Raw genomic sequence first — 19,907 nt, 5'->3', positions numbered from 1 at the left:
TACATTTTTTACCTACAAAACATAATTTTATTTAAATAAAGTGAAATAATGTTCACTAAATCAATTGGTAAACTCCAAGTGTTTTAAACGTCACAAAATTTTAAAAAACAATGGGTATAAGCTTAATCATACTGAAAGCAATTCATTTGATAAATGTTAAAAACTTACTAGGTACAAAACTCTATATTCTAGTTCTAAGAACCACAGCAATGGTTTATCATTGACAGTAAAAACAGACTTTGGTAGAAGTAGCAAATTATTTTAAAGCTGGCTGACTGAATTCTAGGTCACAGGAACCAACAGAAAATAAATATAAGAAAAAGTTTCAAAGAAACCTAAGTATCATTACTAAGATTATTCAGACAACTGTATCATTCTAAAATACAAATGACTGGGGCTGGCGCTGTGGCATACTGGGTAAAGCCACCGCCTGCAGTGCTGGCATCCCATATGGATGCTGGTTCAAGTCCTGGCTGCTCTACTTCCAATCTAGCTCTCTGCTATGGCCTGAGAAAGCAGTGGAAGATGGCCCAAGTGCTTGGACCCCTGCACCCCAGTGGAAGACTTGGAAGTAGCTCCTGGCTTTGGATCTGCGCGGCTCCAGCCGTTGCAGCCAATTGGGGAGTGAACCAGCAGACAAAAGACCTCTCTCTCTCTGCCTCTCCTTCTCTGTGTAACTCTTATTTTCAAATAAATAATTAAATCTTTAAGAAAAAATACAAATGACTGACTACAAACAAGATCAATACTGTTCTGAGAGAAAGTTTATATTCTTGTTCAGGAATAATCTTTTGAGTGGGACACCCCTGTCTTTGACTCTGCCCATTGTTATTCAAGAACTCCAAAGCTGATACTAGGGCTATAATCCTAAGAGAAAAGTGTATAGCAGAAAGCAAAAAATTTCAATAAACTACGGTAGCACCTGATTATTTTCAAGCCCTGTCAGTTTCTATTTGCCTTTCAATGAGAAAATTTGCTTGTGGTTTAGACAGCACCTTTCTTAGGTCCTTTAAAAATGACTCTGTCCTCAGTTTTAGATCCTGGGAGATTAAACTACTTGTTAGATTTGTTTTCTCCAGACTTGAAAAAGTAAAATTCTAGGTGGCCATGCACATGAAACCTTGGACTGAAGCAGTTTCTGCAAGCTGGCCCTTCATCCCCCTGGAGAAGCCGCCTCCAGCTGGAACCCTGTCTTGACTGCCCTTCCCAACAACGCCCCCTTTCAACATGAAGCAGCCAAAGCAATCATCATCCAGTCCCCCTAACAGATGTAAGGGCCCATTCTTGTTGAGGGGGGAATGTGATGAGTCAGATGGGTTAATAGGCAGTCAGGATGGTCCCAGTGGAATTTGAGGCTTCCCCCCAAAAGGTTATCTTTAGCAAGTACAAAATGTCCACCCTCCCTCCTTCAGAATCTCCAAATGTACCATGAGAATTTCAGCAAGGGATTGGTGACTGCATATTCCTGCTCACAGTTTATTATGAAAACAAGTTATTTATCCCACCCTTCTGGATGGCTTTTTGTTTTATCATGAACAAGCCAGATATGATAAAGGATTGTAAATCAAGTCTTTTGATGGGTTTTGTCCCTGCCTGGTAACTGAATGCCAAACTGTCATTTTTTTTTTTTTCTTTTGAAATTGTATTTAAAAAACCCAGTGCCATGGGTCCTTTGGGCTTTTGCTTCTATTGCAGCCTTCCTCCATTCATTCCACTCTGGCTGGAGGTCTTTGATTCTAATAAATGTTGCTTTTAAACCTTTAAAATATAATAAAATAACTATGGTAGCCCAATAATAATCAGACAAAAGACTTAGGAGTCCTCCTTGGGGCAGATGTTATGGCGTCACCTGCAATGCCAGCTTCCTTTATGAGCACCATTTTGAGTCCCAGATGCTCTACTTCTGATCCAGCTCCCTGCTCATGTGCCTGGGAAAGCAGCTGATGATGGCCCAAGTGCTTAGGCCTTGACTACCCATGTGGGAGATCTAGATAAAGCTTCTGGCTTCAATGTGATACAGCCCCGGGTGCTGTGTACCTTTGAAGAGTGAACCAGTGAATGGAAGATCACCCTCCTCCACCTCCTCCCCCCATTACTCTGCTTTTCAAATATATAAATCTTCAAGAGAGAGAGAGAGAGAGAGAGAGAGAAACAGACCTTTAGCTTTCAGAAGAATTAGCAAGGGATGGATAATATCTGTGACCTTTAAAAATTCACAAAGCATTCACAGACCAGCTGAACTTATGACACTCTTCATCCCATTTAACAGCTTATCTTACTTATGAAATCTCTCCAAATATACTGTTTTCATCTCCCACAATTAAAAGAAAAGCTGATGAAAATTCTTCTATAAGAGATAGGAGTTCCAAAAAAATATTATTGGAAAGCAGAAAGTCAAATGCTAAATTTAACTTTTCTTTGTTTTAAAACAAGACTTGTAAAATTTACCTCAAAAATCTCCTCCCTGGAAACCTCAATGCGGCAGTGGCCAGCCTGAGGCTGCTGCTGAGAGAGTTCTTGCCGCAAAATTTTTAGTTTCTGAACCAGGTCTCGTTTGTACCTTGGGACTGTCAGACACTCTGTGTCATCAGGGCATAGTGACACCACTTGCTGTTGCTGTTGATCTTTCAACTGGTTTTGCCGGCTAAAAGTAAAGAGATATTATTAAAGTATTTTAAAATAAATATTGCAATTATACATCTAAAATAGCATCATATTGTAAAACAAGTCTAACTGTATCATTGCCCAAGCCTTATTAGGACATACACCAGCCTGGTATTTTTGGCAACAATAAACAGACTCCAAAGTTTACCTCTCATGGGCCATATGAATTGACAGAATTGGATAACGAAGTTTTATACAGCTGTTGGGAACAAATTTTTCAAATACTGTTTCCCTTTTCTTCTACATAATTTACCATCACCCATTTTAAAATTCAAGCATATGCCAAATACAGCTAGTTATCTAGAGTCTGTCTTTCCAAAAGAGCTAAACCCGCAGGTTGGCAGGGACTCCTTCTATAACTGCTACAGTTTAGACCACCAGAATGTAGGAGATCTCACGTTAATGGCACAGAGAAGTGAGCACTTTACAAATAAGCCTAAGTCATTTATCAGGAGACTGCATGTGGTGTATGGGTCTGGATATGTGGAAAAATACATAAAATGTACCATTTTAGCAAATTGCTAGGTGCACACTTTCAGTGTTGCATTAGGTATGCTCGTATCGTTGTGCACAAGTGACTTCTAACCACATATACATGGTTTACCACGACATGAAAATAAAGGTACTTTGTCCAAATATGTTTATTCTCCTGGCACCTAAGAACATTTTAGAACTTCATTATATAATGAAGTACTTAATTCAAATGAACTGTCATGAAATTTAAAAAATACAAAATTCATTACTGATATCTATTCTATGCAGTCACTGAAGTGACACAGTTTGGGTTTAGGAGACTCTCCTTATCTAAAAATAAAGGGCAATAACAATCTATAAATAAAGTAGAAATAAAAATATAAAAACAACTTCTCATTCTCTAACAAATCATCCAATTTTACATATAATAATTTTTTTGTACAAGGCCAAATTTTTAATCTAAAACAATATGATCATACAGAGAAAATTCAGCTTTGTCTAACATGGTAAGTCAACATTAACTTTTTTTTTCAAATATCACAATGGAGATGGTTTTTATACACATGCACAAAATACAGACATCATATAAAAAAGTATTCCATAAATAATAGTATAATCCTGTTTTTTAAATGAACTTGGGTATATCTCCTATTGGATACAAAAATTAATTCAAAATGTATTGCACACCTCAATGTAAAACCTAAAGTCATGAAACTTCTACACAGAGAAAAATTTATGACCTGTGATAAGCAATGAATTATTTTTTAAATGTTTATTTTATTTATTTGAAAGACACGGTTACAGAGAGAGGTCTTCCATCTGCTGGTTCACTCTCCAAATGGCTGCAAAAGCTGGAGCTGAGCCGATCCAAAACCAGGAGCCAGGAACCTCCTCTAGGTCTCCCACGTGGGTACAAGGGCCCAAGGACTTGGGCCATCCTCCTCTGCTTTCCCAGGCCATAGCAGAGAGCTGGATCAGAAGTGGAGCAGCTGAGACTTAAACCAGTGCAGGCCAGGGCTTTAACTCATTGTGTCATAGCACTGGCCCCAGGCAATGAATAAGATACAACACAATCCATAAAAGAACCAATAGATAAAAGGAACCTAATCAAAATTTTAAAGACAATCTCTGCTCTTCAAAAGACACTTAAGAAAATGAAGACAAGTCATAGACTAGGAAAAAAACTTTGGAAAACATGTATCTAATATCTAAATACCTAAAGAACTATTTAAATACAGTAAAACCCCAAACAGCTCAGTTTAGAGGTGGGTAGTGTGTCAGAAGATTTCACCAAAGAAGATAATATGAATGGCAAATAAGCACACGAAAGATACTCAACATCACAAGTCACTAGAGAAATGCAAAGCAAAACCAGAATGAGGTAGCAATACACACCTATTAAAATGGATAAAATTAAGGTTAACCATACTAAGTATTAGTAAGGATGTGGAACAGCTGGAACTCATACACTGATGGTGCAGATGAAAATGAAAATGATACAGATTGAAAAACAATCTAGCAGTTTTTTAAAAAGTTAAACATGCATCTGTCATATGATTCAGGCTTTGACTGCTAGGTATTTATTTACCTAAGAGAAATGCTAACATTATGTCCATAAAGATTGACAATGGTTGTGCTCCTCATGGAAACAATGCAAACAACCCAAATGTCCATCAACAGGTACATGGATAAATGAACTGTGGTATATCCATACAAAGGAAGAGGAAAGAATAGGAAGGAAAAGGAGAGTAGGAGAGGGGTGGGGGGAGGGGGAGGGAGGAAATGAAGTATGCATGGAAGAATGACAAATCTCAAAGCTTTGTTGGGTAAAAGAACCAAACAAAAAAGAGCATATACTCAATGATTCCTTTTATCTGACACTAAAATAGAGTGACAGAAGGCTGATGATGGTTGACTGAGGATAGGGTGTGCTATGGGTTAAACTGTGTCCTCCAAAAAGATATGTAGAAGTTCCAACCACTGGCACCTGTGAATATGGTCTTATTTGGAAATAGGGTCTTCATATATGTAATCAAGATGAAGTCATACTGAATGAAGCCCTAAATCTACCAGTCTTCTTATAAACTGGACTCCTTATAAAAAGAAGTAAATCTGGATTAAAGACATTCAGGAAAGAAGAACAGAAAACAAAGACTGGAGTTAATACATCTACAAGCCAAGGAACACTAGGGTTTCCAGAAATCACCAAAATTAAGAAAGGTATGAAACAGATTCTCTTTTAGTCTCCAGAAGTAATAAACCCTACCTAACCTCTTACTCAAGACAGAGAGCTTCAAGAACTGTAACAGAATAAATTTTTTTGTTTTTAGGCCATGCAGTTCACTGTTGCTTTGTTGTAGCAGCTCAGGGAAGCCAACACAGAGTGAACACCCCATGAGGACAGGAGGAAAAATTATAGAGATACAAGGAAACTTTGAGGATGATGGATATGTTCATTCTCTTCATTGTGGTGATGACCTCATGGATGGGTAAATATTTAAAAAAACTGTACATTTTAAATATTCATAGTTTATTGTATGTTAACTATATTTAAATAAAGTTGATTTTTTTAAAGATCAAGGAACAGGCAACCCATACCATAGTACCTCAGTTGGATCCCTGGCTCTGGGTCCTGACTCCAGCTTCCTGCTGGTGCAGACCCTCCCTGGGTCACGGCAGTGCAAGCTCAAATAATAGGGTTCCTGCCACTTGTGTGGGAGACCTGAACTGCATCCAAGGTTTGGCCTTAGCTTAGCCACAGCTCATTGTGGCCATGTTGGGAAATGAACCCGTGGACGCGAGTGTGCTTTCTTGCTAATAAATAAAAATAAAAATAAAAAACAAAAAACCCAGGAGACATTACAGCCATTCACAAAGACTCGTGTGAAAGATTAAGACTTACTAATAGAAAGTTTTTTAAGTTGGAGGTAAACTGACACAGCAAAAAATTTCAATGGGGTGGATTTAATCATCCTGGAAGTATTATTTCTGATGCATCCAGGGGGTAAAAATATCCCACTCCCCAAAGAGGGCAGCCTGTCTCTTCAAGTGTTCTAGGATCAAGAAAAGGACTGATGTCAGTGCTAGCCAGGTAACAGTGAGGGTGATGGTCAGTTATCCTCTAAGTTTTCTATGGAATGTCCAAAGAGTTTATTAAGCAATCAAATGGCTTTCTTGAAATCCATTGAACCTGAGAAGCAGAGAAAAAACTCAAATTGTAAACCTCTTGCCCACAGTCATCTTTTTTTCTTTAAAAAAGCTTCCCTTTAAGAGAATAAGCCAGAATATCTTCCTGCAACACAAAAGGAAGGGAAATAAATAGTGTTAAATAGATCAAAACAAGAAGGGGGTAAAAGCTCTCTAAGTCACACTGTCTGGGACCAAATTCCAGCACCATCACTTTTTTGTGCCTCTAGACAAGTTGTATAACTACTTGAGGCTCCATTTTTCCCATTAGTAAGGGAGATAGCACAGGAATGCAAGGTGAATGACATGATGGTGTTTAACCAGAACTGAGTACAATCAGCAGAGTAAATGTTAGTTATTAAGCTCTGCTAATAGAGTAGGTGAAGAAAACATAAACATTGCTTTTCAAACAAGAGAAATGAACTAACTCGAAATGATTTCTTAGAAAAACATATTTCCTTGGCACAGTTATTTGTTGAACCCTAGTGACAATGTTTTACAATAGTTTAACATCGTACCCTAACACTGACAGAGTATATGTTGAGGCCTCACAGGAACCACACCATCTTCAGAACATAAAAACATCCCTTTGAAGAAAATAACACCAGTAACATTGCAGGAGGGATTACACATGAGTTAAGAGATGAAGGAAAGAATGCATCTGCCTAACAGGATTTTTTCCAAGTCAAGCAGGATGTCCTAAAATGTACATTTTATACATAACAGGCCTACTATATACTTCTAAGAGGTAACTACTTCTCAGGTTGCGTCTTCCCAAAAAATTAAATCCCAATTCTTCTCAGGATAAATAAAACACCTGGCTTAGGAAAGCACTCTCTACAATTATGACAAGCAGCATTTTCTCTTTCCTAAATGTTGAAAAAAAAGGAAAACATGTTCTAAAAAGTCAAAGGTAAGTGATACAAAAACAGTTGTGAAGGTTACATCATAGTACCCAGAGAGTCACACAAAGGGTCATATTCACTTCATCAAACCAGAAGTAACTAGTAATAATAACCTGTACTTAAATAACATTTTTTTGTCTCCACCACAAAAACCCAGAGAGAAAAGCAATAAAAACCATGTTGTATTTACCAAAGTATATTTGTGTACTTGACAGCTCACAGACATAAATCAAAACTCCTCTAAAACACATCCCAAAATGCAAACATCTTTTAAAGTAAAACCAAAACATTAATGAAAACAAGAAACTTCTATCCAACATACTCTGATATGGATCGAAAATTGGTATCCTGAGGCCAGCACTGTGGCATGGCAGGTAAAGCTGCTGTCTGCAGTGCTGGCTCTACTTCCAATCCAGCTTATTCTTGGGACTAACTAACTTCTTGGTCACTTTTACGTCAATCTGTGATAGAAACTTTAATGCTACAAAAATTTTTATGGATTTTTTTTAAAATATAACATGAATATAAACCCCAAAGAAGTTATTAGGTTAAAGACTCTCCTGATGACACTGGCAACTGAAGCTCTGAAATCCTGTCCTTAAAAAAAAAGATAACCAATTCCTTAGCTTTTCACAGCACAGTAACTTCCAAGTTAAATATATTGAAAAGAGGTACAAAATAATAATTTAATATAGAATTTTCAAATGAAAGCTCTCCACTATAAATATCCATAGAAAAAAAGGCAAATGTTGCTCATGTTAATACAGAATAACAGAACTGGAAAACCAGTAATCATAATAAAACTAATCAAGCTTTCTTCAAGTTACTTCCAACAAACTGAAAAGACAACGTTTCTAATCATCCCACCTAACTTCTCTCCTTCAGAACATTAATTTTTATTCCATCGTTTAATATTCAGTCAAAAGACAACAGAGCTGGAACTGTTTACTGAAATGTTCCAATGGCCAACATCAAGGCAAACTTCTATGACCTAAAGAGATAATCCTAAGGGTAGGAGATGAATAAAGAACCATCACTTCTTAGGGTTTTTCTGGGTCTCTCAAAGAGCCATTTTGTCTCTTCCATTATCACTACACATTTGCCAAGTACTTGGGTATGCTATATACTGAAGAAGCAAAAATAAATGGGTTATGGGTCCTATTCTTAAGTAATTCAATTTTTTTTTTTTTTTTTTTTTTAAGACAGGCAGAGTTAGAGAGAGAGAAAGGTCTTTCTTTTCCGTTGGTTCACCCCCCAAATGGCTGCTACTTCAGGCACGCTGTGCCAATACGAAGCCAGGAGCCAGGTGCTTCCTCCTGGTCTCCCATGCGGGTACAGGACCCAAGCACTTGGGCCATCCTCCACTGCCCTCCCGGGCCACAGCAGAGAGCTGGACTGGAAGAGGAGCAACCAGGACAGAATCTGGCGCCCCAACTGGGACTAGAACCCGGGGTGCGGGCGCTGCAGGCAGGAGGATTAGCCAAGTGAGTTGCAGCACTGGCCCAAGTAATTCAAATTCTAATGGGGGGAGGAGAATGGTAACAATTACAAAAATAAAACAAAAGCTCTCTGCAGAGTTTCAACATCCCATTTATTCCATATCATCTCACCAAATTCCAATTAGTTGCTCCTTTATTCCACTTAAAAAGTATATACACAAAAATCTAGATGGATTAAAATTTTCTTATGAACTATAAATGTATTAAAAGCATTCATCTGTAGTTCAAATTTTAAAATATAAAAAATACATTAGAGGTAGGCATTTAGCCTAACAGTTAAGACGCACTTGGGAAACCATCATGCCACACTGCAGTGCCTGGGTTTGAATCCCGACTCTGCTCCTGATTCCAGTCTCATGCTAATACAGACCTGGGAGCAGCAGTGATGGCTAAGTGGTTAGGTCTTCCACCCATGTCGGAGACCTGGATTGAGTTCCTGACTTCAACCTGGCTCTTGTGGGCATTTGAAATGAACCAGTATATAGGGATTTACTCTCTTTCTCTCTGTGCCTCTCATAAGTTTTTTTTTTTTATTAGAAAAATGCACAAAGAATATAAACAATGCACATAACAGTTGATACAAGTGGTCACTAGATCAACAAAAAGTTGTTCAAGCTCAACAGACAATGGTCAACAGATGTGAAGATGATCTTCATAAAAAATAGGAAATCCAAATGGTCAATAAATCTATAGAAAGGTGCTCATCCTTATTAGTAATTAGTTAACCTAAACACAGAGAGGAACCAACAAACATTATCAAGACTGGCAAAAAAATTTAAGGACCGGCAACCGCCAGTACTGGTAAAGTTCTAGAGCATCAGGGACTCAAATACTGGCAGTAAAAGACTAAGTTGGTACCACATGTTAGAAAAGCTGCTCTCATATAATAATGTCAAAGATAAAAATATTCGATGACACGGCAATTAGACTAGCACACAAGCTCCCCAGAGCAGCGTTACTCAAAGGGTCGACTGTAGACTACCCTTACTTCGCTGTTTAAGCTGTAGATACTAATGCACAGAAACAGTTCATGCGTTCTGCATTTCTTCATGGACTTACCCTTTTGAAGGTTTTCAAAAACCTGTGAACTTCATTTGTATGCAAGGTTTCAGAATGATTAACTGACAAAATGAGACTGCCAGGATAACTGTACAAAGAAGGGAACTAAAGACATGCATTTTAAATGTTTTCTGTTACCCTAAATAATTAGTAGCTAGTACTTAATTAAAATTTCCACTTATTTAAGATAACTCCAAAAAGATTTATGAAATAATGATATTTTCAAAGATCATTCTAAATTTTATTAATTTGTTTTTGCTTTTAAACATTTTAATATATATATAACATTAAGAACTTCAAAACAAATGAATGGAGGAAGGCAGACAGCAGGTAATATTATATTTCAGAGAAGATAAAGTGAACTATTTAGGGGTCACAAAGATCTCACTCTCCAGAATGCCTGAGATTTTTATTTCTATACCATTGTCAAAGTGTTTTTGCGAGACTGGTTGAAAATGACACTGTGGGGTAAGCTTTGCAGTACAGTAGCAAAGAATCAGCCTGGGTTCAAATCCTAGCTCCACTTCTGATCCAGCTTCCTACTAACACACACCCTGGGAAGCAGCGGGTATGGCTCAAGTACTCGGGTCCCCACCACTCATGTAGAAGAGCAGGCCTCTTGTCTTGGCCTGGCCCAGCCCCAGCTGTTGTGGGCAAATGAGGAGTAAACCAGTGGACGGAAAGTCTCTCTGTATGTCTCTTTCTCTGTGTTGTTCTAACCTTTCAAATAAATAAAACTTTAAAAAAAGGACATTTTGGCCGGCGCCGTGGCTTAACAGGCTAATCGTCTGCCTTGCGGCGCCGGCACACCGGGTTCTAGTCCCGGTTGGGGCGCCGGATTCTGTCCTGGTTGCCCCTCTTCCAGGCCAGCTCTCTGCTGTGGCCCGGGAGGGCAGTGGAGGATGGCCCAAGTGGTTGGGCCCTGCACCTGCGTGGGAGACCAGGAGAAGCACCTGGCTCCTGGCTTCGGATCAGCAAGATGCGCCGGCCGCAGCGGCCATTGGAGGGTGAACCAACGGCAAAAAGAAAGACCTTTCTGTCTCTCTCTCTCTCACTATCCACTCTGCCTGTCAAAAAAAATAAATAAAATAAATAAATAAATAAATAAATAAATAAAAGTCCTGCCCAGCTCCTGATGACCTTCCAGGGGGTCCTGCCCCTTTAAAAAAAAAAAAAAAAAAGGACATTTTGCTACTTTGGTTGGTGACAAAGTTTCCTTCTCTCTTTTCCTTCTTCAGCTTCCTTAATGACAGTAAGTAATGATAGTAAGTTAGAAGAAACTAGCCAGCCACAGAAAAAAGAGGAGGATGAAAATAACATACAAACAATGCTCACTACAATGGTTAAAGCAAACTGAAGCCAGAGTCTCTGGGCTTAAATCAAGACTTGGCTACTGGAGCCAGCGCCCTGGTAAAGTAGGTTAAGGCTCTACCTGTGGAACCGGCATCCCATATGGGTACTGGTTCAAGTACCAGCTGCTCCACTTCGGATCCAACTCCCTGCTACTGTGTCTGGGAAAGCAGTGGAAGATGGCCCAAGTTCTTGGGCCCTTGCACCTGTGGGAGATCTGGAAGAAGCTCCTGGCTCCTGGCTTTGGAGAGGCCCAGCTCCAGCAGTTGTGGCCATTTGGGAAGTAAACCAGCGGATGGAAGATCTCTCTCTCTCACTCTAACTCTGCCTCTCAAATAAATAAATAATAATAATAAAAGACCTGGCTACTTACTGCCCAATGTAAAGTCATTTAACCTCTTTGCTTCAGTTTCTTCATCTGCAAAAATGGCAGTAACCACCTCAGAGTTTTTCTGAGGATGAAATTACTAATATGTGTAAAATACAAAAAACAACACTCAGCATATAGGGAGTGCTCCTGGAAGTATTATCATTATTATTAATAGCACTGTCAATGGAAACACAGAATTTGCCCGCTCACCCTTGTGTTTTCCATCTATTGCCTCTGTAAAAGGCCCTCTTGCAGAAGCAATGATGATACATACCCTTTTTCTAAGAGTTCAGGATCGGAACTTACTTAAGTACAGTAGGACTAAAACATTATGTCAAAGTAAAACTGGTTACACCCACATAGAATTTTGCTCAACAAAAGTAAATTCTAAGTGAAGAGAGTACATGTTCTTTCACATTATAAAAAACGCCTATCAGTTTCCTCTTGTTCAGATTCACATTGTTAATGTGTACTGTTTCAAAAACTTACTTTAAAACTAAATGCAAGTTAGCAGAAAGCCGAGGATCTGTAAATTGTGTTGTTCTGTTGTTATGGTCAACGAAATAAACTCTGCCTGTAGCTGTATTACGGATCTCCCATCCAGGAGGCAAAGGCCCAAGCTCTTCACAATTGATGTTGCTAAGATCCCTGCAAAAACAAATATAAAATAAAAAATACCTCACTGATGGGCCTGCTGAGCCAAGCAAGTGTAAATGATACAGGACAACTCCATGAAGTCTGAGAAAATGTATTGTTTCAGAAACTTGAGATATTCAGCTGGAATCTTTAATTCCCAAAGGTTTAACAAACTTATATTCAATGCCCAATCCACAAATGGCTCAGAAAACTTATCGCACAGCCTACGTTTTCAACAAGTTCTTGGACTTTTAATGTGATACAGATTTAAATTAATATAAAAACAATCACAACAGTTGCCAACATAAACTGTACTACAGTACTTGTTTTGACAGAAAATATTGTTTTACAAGGGTCAGTAATATAATTGTTTTCTAAAATTTCCCTTCAATTATTTCTTTACTGCACCATAAAATCTGTGTAAATAAATGTCTATTCCATGATTAATTTAAGCTCTCCAACAAAGCAAAACTGGAAATGTTTATACAAATTATGATCCTGAAAATAATCTCAGCATATTTTTTAGAGGATAACTGCTCCATTCTGAATTTGAAATCTGTGAATTTAATGAGGAAACTGTTTAAAACAACTAAAGAAGAATGTTCTAACATCCACTACAGCAATTTAAAAAAAAAACCTACAAGACTTTTAATGGACCAAAGACTATTGTTATTATATATACTTAAAATACTACTATATATAGAAAACTATTTATAGGACCTTAAAGGAATGAGTTAAAGAGCTTCCAAGACATGGTGGTATTGAGGGGTGGTGTACCAGAGTGGCATGGAAGCTCCTCACCCTTTGCCCTCTTACTCTTTCTCCAGGTATTGCTTCCATTTAATTGTTCAAAATTATTCCTTTATAACAAACTGGTAACAGGACTACAAATTTTTATCCTCTACAGAGTTCCAACAAAACCCCCCAGAGTAAAATCTGCAGTCCATCTATCTGCCAGGAGAAGTGAGCTGATGAGGCGATGCATAAGGATGCACAATCTGATCAGGTCATTTCCAGCCACAAATGACAAATTGGGCTACTGGAGCCATCTGTAAACACTCAGGAAATGATACTGTGAAAGTAACCAAGCAAACCTAAACATCTAGACAATAAAACTTTTTGTGGTCTTTTTACTCTTAAAATAAAATTAAATGAAAAAAATGACATAATGATAAATTTCACTAATATTTAAAAAATTAAACCAGAAGAAGATTTTTCCCCAAAGAATCAAGCTCTTCTTGCTCACAGTGACAGTGTTAGGCATATGTGGGTCTCCCAGATTTGCTGAAGCAATGATTTGGGCTTCTGCTTATGGGTGCTCCAAGAGACCTTGTTACAAAACAGCTAAAGCTTGGAAAAAATACACCATTCAAAACACAGTTGCAAAAGAGGTTAAGGTGGCCGGCGCCGTGGCTTAACAGGCTAATCCTCTGCACTGCGGTGCCGGCACACCGGGTTCTAGTCCCGGTTAGGGCGCCGGATTCTATCCCGGTTACCCTTCTTCCAGGCCAGCTCTCTGCTATGGCCCGGGAAGGCAGTGGGGGATAGCCCAAGTCCTTGGGCCCTGCACCCGCATAGACCAGGAGAAGCACCTGGCTCCTGGCTTCGGATCAGCGCGATGCGCCGGCTGCAGCGGCCATTGGAGGGTGAACCAACGGCAAAAAGGAAGACCTTTCTCTCTGTCTCTCTCTCTCTCTCTATCCACTCTGTCAAAAAAAAAAAAAAAGAGGTTAAGGAAAGTTCTAAGACTCTTCTTCAAATTAAAAACAAACACAAACAGGGGCCAGCACTGTGGCACGGCAGGTTAAGCCACTGCCTGCAATGCCAGCATCAGCTGGCATCCTATATGAGCACGGGTTTGAGGGCCAGATGCTCTACTTTTGATCCAGCTCCCTGTCAATGGGTATGGGAAAGTAGCAGAAGATGGCCCAAGTGCTGGGGCACCTGTACCCACATGGGCGATCCAGATGGAGTTCCAGGCTTCTCCCTTCCACCTGGCCCAGACCCAGCCTTTGCAGTCATTTGAGGGAGTAAACGAGCAGATGGAAGATATTTCTCTTTTACACCCCTGCCCCCATAACTCTGCTTTTCAAATAAATACATCTTTAAGACAAGGGCTGGTGCTGTGGCATAGAAGGTTAAACCTCTGCTTACAGTGTTGGCATCCTAAATTCCCACAGAACTCCAACTAATTAAGATCAAACAATAAACTCACAAACACAGATCACCACAAATTTCAAAAAGCAATGTCACAATCCTAGTCAGTAAAACAATAAATCCTTAAGTACTGTCAGGGACCAAAAAGAAAACAGTTATAATATATGTTAAAAAAGAAAAAAAAAAAACAAAACAAGGTACAATAAGAGAGATGAGCAAACAATGAGATTAAGAATGAGCAAATTCTGAATGGAATCTTTAAAAATGAAAAAATAATTACTAACACCAAATAATCTAATGATATAATACAGAATTTGATTCAATATCATTGTATTTCGAATTTCAGAAATCAAGTCATACATGGTAAAGCTGTAAAAAAAAAAAAAAAAAAAAGGCCGGCGCCGTGGCTTAACAGGCTAATCCTCCGCCTTGCGGCACCAGCACACCAGGTTCTAGTTCCGGTTGGGGCGCCGGATTCTATCCCGGTTGCCCCTCTTCCAGGCCAGCTCTCTGCTATGGCCCGGGAAGGCAGTGGAGGATGGCCCAAGTGCTTGGGCCCTGCACCTGCATGGGAGACCAGGAGAAGCACCTGGCTCCTGGCTTCGGATCAGCGAGATGCGCTGGCCACAGCGGCCATTGGAGGGTGAACCAACGGCAAAAAGGAAGACCTTTCTCTCTGTCTCTCTCTCTCTATCCACTCTGCCTGTCCAAAAAAAAAAAAAAAGCAAAAAAGCAAGGGCAGGCATTTGGCACAATGCTGAAGACATCATGTGGGATACCTACATCCCATACTGCAGTGCTTTTAATTCCCTGCTCCAACTCAGATTCCAGTTTCCCACTAATGTGCACCCAGCAAGGCAGCAGTGATGACTCAAGTACTTGGGTGCCTAACACCCTTGCGGGAGATTCTGAATGCCAGGCTCCTGGCTTTGGCCTGACCCAGCCTCAGCGGTTGCACACATTTGGGGTAGTGAACCAGCAGATGGAAGATCTCTTTCCATTTCTGCTTTCCAAATAAAGTGAAAATAAAAATACAAATTTTTTAAAAAGTATGATGGCGAGGGTCGGCACTGTGGTGCAGTGGGTTAAAGTCGTCATCTGCAACACTGGCATCCTATATGGGTGCCAGTTTGTGTCCCTACTTCTCCAATTTCAATCGAGCTCCCTGCTAGTGTGCCCGAGAAGGCAGTGCAGGATGGCTCAAATGCCTGGGCCCCTGCCACTCACATGGGAGACACAGAAGAAGCTCCTGGCTTCAGCCTGGCTCAGACCCGGCTGTTGCAGCCATCTGGGAAGTGAATCAATGGATGGAAGATCTCTCTCTAACTCTGCCTTTCAAATAAATAATCTTAAAAAAAAAAAAAAAAAACGCACAGTCGTAGAAACAAATTTTATGTCCAACTGAAAACTGATTAAAGAAAAATTGAATGTTATGCAGCCATAAAAAGTAATACAGATCTGTATTTCCATGCTAGTCAGTATGTAACATAATGAGTGATAAGGCAATAACCAGTTTTTTTTTTTATGATTTATCTATTTATTTGAAAGTCAGAATTAACAGAGAAAGAGAGAGATTGATTTTCCATTTGCTGGTTCACTCCCCAGATGGCTACAACAGCCAGGTTGGGACAGGCTGAAGCCAAGAGCTTCATCTGGGTCTCCCATGCAGGTGCAGGGGCCCAAGCACTTGGGCTATCTTCCACTGCTTTCCGAGGTACATCAGCAGGGAGGTGAATCGGAAGTGAAGCAGCCAAGACTCAAACTGGTATCCATATGGGATACTGGCACTACAGATGGCAGCTTAACCCCTGTGCCACAGCACTGACCCCAATAATCATTGTTTCAAAGAGAAACACAAAACATGATAAAATGGGACTCTTTAGATAAATCTAATTATACTGAATATCTTTAAAGTTTATTTTTATTTTTTACAAGATTTATTTGAAAAGCATAGTTAGAGAGGAAGAGACAGAGATAGTGAGTGAGAGTGATGAGATAGAGAGAGTGAGAGGAAGAGAGAGAATCTTCCATCTACTGGTTCACTCCCCAAATAGCTGCAATGGCTGGGGCTGGGCCAGGCCAAAGCCAGGAGCCTGGAACTCCATCCAGGTCTCCCATGTGGGTGGCAAGGGTCCAAGCACCTGGGCTTCAGCTACTTTCCCAGGCATATTAGCTGGGAGCTTGATCTGAAGTGGAGCAGCCAGGACTCACGAGGTACTCATGTGGGATGCCAGCATCATAGGCAGCCTAACCTGCTTTACCATAATATTGGTCTCTAAAGTTTATTTATTTTCAAATTGTCTAATTTACACAATTTTATAAGTTTTTTGATATTTTAACAGAATCTAAATAATTATAGTCTGCCTCGATAAAAGAGCCTCCATATACAAAAGGCTCATTTGCTAAAGGAGCTTCTAAAACCAAACAAATGATATAAATCTTTAAGATAATTTGGAGAATAGAAACTAAGAAAACTATTCCAGAATAGCATTATTTCATAAAGTGAGTATTCAAAGTAGGTGCCAATACTCAAAACGAAATATTCTTTTTTTTTTTTTTTTTTTTGACAGGCAGAGTGGACAGTGAGAGAGAGACAGAGAGAAAGGTCTTCCTTTTGCCGTTGGTTCACCCTCCAATGGCCGCCGCGGAAGGTGCGCTGCGGCCAGCGCACCGCGCTGATCCGATGGCAGGAGCCAGGTGCTTCTCCTGGTCTCCCATGGGGTGCAGGGCCCAAGGACTTGGGTCATCCTCCACTGCACTCCCTGGCCACAGCAGAGAGCTGGCCTGGAAGAGGGGCAACCGGGACAGGATCGGTGCCCCGACCGGGACTAGAACCCGGTGTGCCGGCGCCGCAAGGCGGAGGATTAGCCTAGTGAGCCGCGGCGCCGGCCAAAACGAAATATTCTTAAACCCTTTTAGAAACTCTACTTATTAACAAAGCTGACATGTTTCCTTAAGAATAAAAGCATATTACCAACAATGGTGCTAAAATCTCAGTTTCAACTTTTATGCCTAGCTTACCTATTTAAAAAAAAAAGATTTTTCTATTTATTTGAAAGTCAGAATTACAGAGAGAGAGATCTTCCATCCATTGGTTCACTCCTTAGACATCTGCAACGGCAGGGGCTAGGCCAGGCCAAAGCCAAGAGCCAGCAGCTTCTTCTGGGTCTCCCACATGGGTGCAGGGGCCCAAGGACTTGGGCCGTCCTCTGCTGCTTTCCCATGTGCATTAGCAGGGAGATGGATCAGAAGTGGAGCAGCCCAGACTCAAACCAGCACCCATATGGGATGCTGGTGCCACCCGCTAAGCCACAGCGCCAGCCCCACAGCTTACCAACATTTTTTCATCTTTTTTTTTTTCGTTTTTAAAGATTTATTTATTTATTTATTTGAAAGTCAGAGTTACACAGAGAGAGAAAGAGAGGCAGAGAGAGAGGCAGAGAGAGAGGCAGAGAGGCAGAGAGAGAGAGAGAGAGAGAGAGAGAGAGAGAGAGAGAGAGAGAGAGAGAGGTCTTCCATCTGCTGATTCACTCCCCAATTGGCTGCAATGACCAGAGCTGTGCCGATCCGAAGCCAGGAGCCAGGAGCCTCCTCTGGGTCTCCCACACAGGTCCAGGGGCCCAAAGACTTGGACCATCTTCTACTTCTTTCCCAGGCCATAGCAGAGAGCTGGATCGGAAGTGGAGCAGCCGGGTCTTGAACTGGCACCCATATGGGATGCTGGCACTTCAGGCCAGGGTGTTAACCCGCTGCGCCATAGTGCTAGCCCCCCGACTTTTTTTTTGAATAGGAAATGCAAAGTCAACTCCCTTACTATTTTAACTCATTTAGTTAAAAAATAAAAAAGCACAATTTCTCACCACTGATTTTTAATAATTTTTTTTTAATTTTTTTGACAGGCAGAGTGGACAGTGAGAGAGAGACAGAAAGAAAGGTCTTCCTTTTGCCGTTGGTTCACCCTCCAATGGCCGCCGCAGTAGGCACGCTGATCCGATGGCAGGAGCCAGGTGCTTATCCTGGTCTCCCATGGGGTGCAGGGCCCAAGGACTTGGGCCACCCTCCACTGCACTCCCTGGCCACAGCAGAGAGCTGGCCTGGAAGGGGGTAACCGGGACATGATCAGTGCCCCGACCGGGACTAGAACCCGGTGTGCTGGCGCTGCAAGGCGGAGGATTAGCCTAGTGAGCCGCAGCGCCGGCTTAATAATTTTTTTAAAAATTTATTTGACAGGTAGAATTACAGACAGTGAGAGAGAGAGAGAGAGACAGAGAAAGGTCTTCATTCCGTTGGTTCACTCCCCAAATGGCTGCCACAGCCAGTGCTGCACTGATCCGAAGCTAAGAGCCTTGAACCTCCTCCAGGTCTCCTATGTGGGTGCAGGGACCCAAGTACTTGGGCCATCCTCCACTGCCTTCCCAGGCCACAGCAGAGAGCTGGACTGGAAGAGGAGCAACCGGGACTAAAACCTGGCGCCCATATAGGATGCCGGCACCACAGGCAGAGGATTAACCAAGTGAGTTACGGCACTGGCCCAATAATTTTTAAAAAACCTATTTTTTACCTCAATTTGATAAAAATAATCCAAAATAGTCTCTTCATGATTTATATAACAAAACTGATTTTTACAACATAGGCCCTTGAATTTTTTCCAGTGAGCTTAATAAAACAAACGTAAAATTTCCTCCCCATTGCTGCTTTTTAAAATTTATTTATTTATTTGAAAGTTACAGAAAGAGAGAAAGAGATTTTTCCATCTACTGGTTCGTTCCACAGATGGCCACAATGGCCAATGCTGTGCAAGGCTGAACTTAGGGGTCAAGTACTTCATCTAGGTCTTCCACATGGATGAAAGGTGCCCAAATACTTGGGCCATTTTCCGCTGCTTTTCCCAGGCCATTAGCAAGGGTCTGTATCACAGGTGGAACAGCCAGTACATGAACCGGTGCTCATATGGGATGCTGGCATCACAGATAGTGGTTTTACCTGCTATGTCCCATTACTGTTTTAAAAACTGCTTATACTGTCAAGACACAAACAGCAACCTTGGGATAGAGTAATTAATAGTAGCACATTCTATTGGTTATCACCAACAAAGGATTCTAATCAAGCTCTAAAACAAAGTAAAATATTTTTTTTAAAATATGTATTTATTTATTTGAAAGGCAAGAAAGAGAGAGAGAGAGAGAGAATATGAATCTTCTACCCACTGGTTCACTCCCCAAAAGGCCACAACAGCCAGGGCTGGGCCAGGCCAAAGCCAGGAGCCAGGAGCTTCTTCCAGGTCTCTCATATGGGTGCAGGGGCTCATGTATTTGGGCCACCTTCCACTGCTTTCCCAGGCACTATTAGCAGAGCGGAAGTGGAGCAGCCAGGACTTGAACTGGCATCCGTAAGTGATGCTAGCGCTGCAGGCAGAGGCTTAACCTTCTAATGCCACAGTGCAGGCCCCAAAATACTTTCATTACAATAGTTTTATTTATAAATAGAGAGGACCAGGTAACCAACTGATGCCTTAATCATTGGGGCATATACCTACCCTTCTTTCTCTCTCTTTTTTTTTTTTAAGGAGTATGTTTTTTATGTTTCCCCATAGGTCAATTTCTTTTT

At 40.7% G+C, this 19,907-nt stretch overlaps 1 protein-coding gene across 3 annotated transcripts in view; it reads right to left on the bottom strand.

Moving 5' to 3' along the window:
• SMURF2 (SMAD specific E3 ubiquitin protein ligase 2) overlaps positions 1-19,907 on the bottom strand; it is a 137,833-nt gene that overhangs the window by 18,386 nt on the left and 99,540 nt on the right. For 2 of the 3 annotated variants that reach the window (XM_062215659.1, XM_062215661.1), the window contains 2 exons: positions 11,997-12,155; positions 2,449-2,644 (listed from right to left, as the gene is read on the bottom strand). In XM_062215659.1, coding sequence (XP_062071643.1) covers positions 2,449-2,644; positions 11,997-12,155 — 355 coding nt within the window. The remainder of the gene's footprint in view (positions 1-2,448; positions 2,645-11,996; positions 12,156-19,907) is intronic. The other variant, XM_062215660.1, reaches the window with a different exon arrangement.

The sequence above is a fragment of the Lepus europaeus genome, chromosome 18 (assembly GCF_033115175.1).
Source record: "Lepus europaeus isolate LE1 chromosome 18, mLepTim1.pri, whole genome shotgun sequence".
Lineage (NCBI taxonomy): Eukaryota > Metazoa > Chordata > Mammalia > Lagomorpha > Leporidae > Lepus > Lepus europaeus.
Note: the sequence above shows the minus strand (reverse complement) of the source record. Positions and strands in the feature narration are given on the sequence as shown.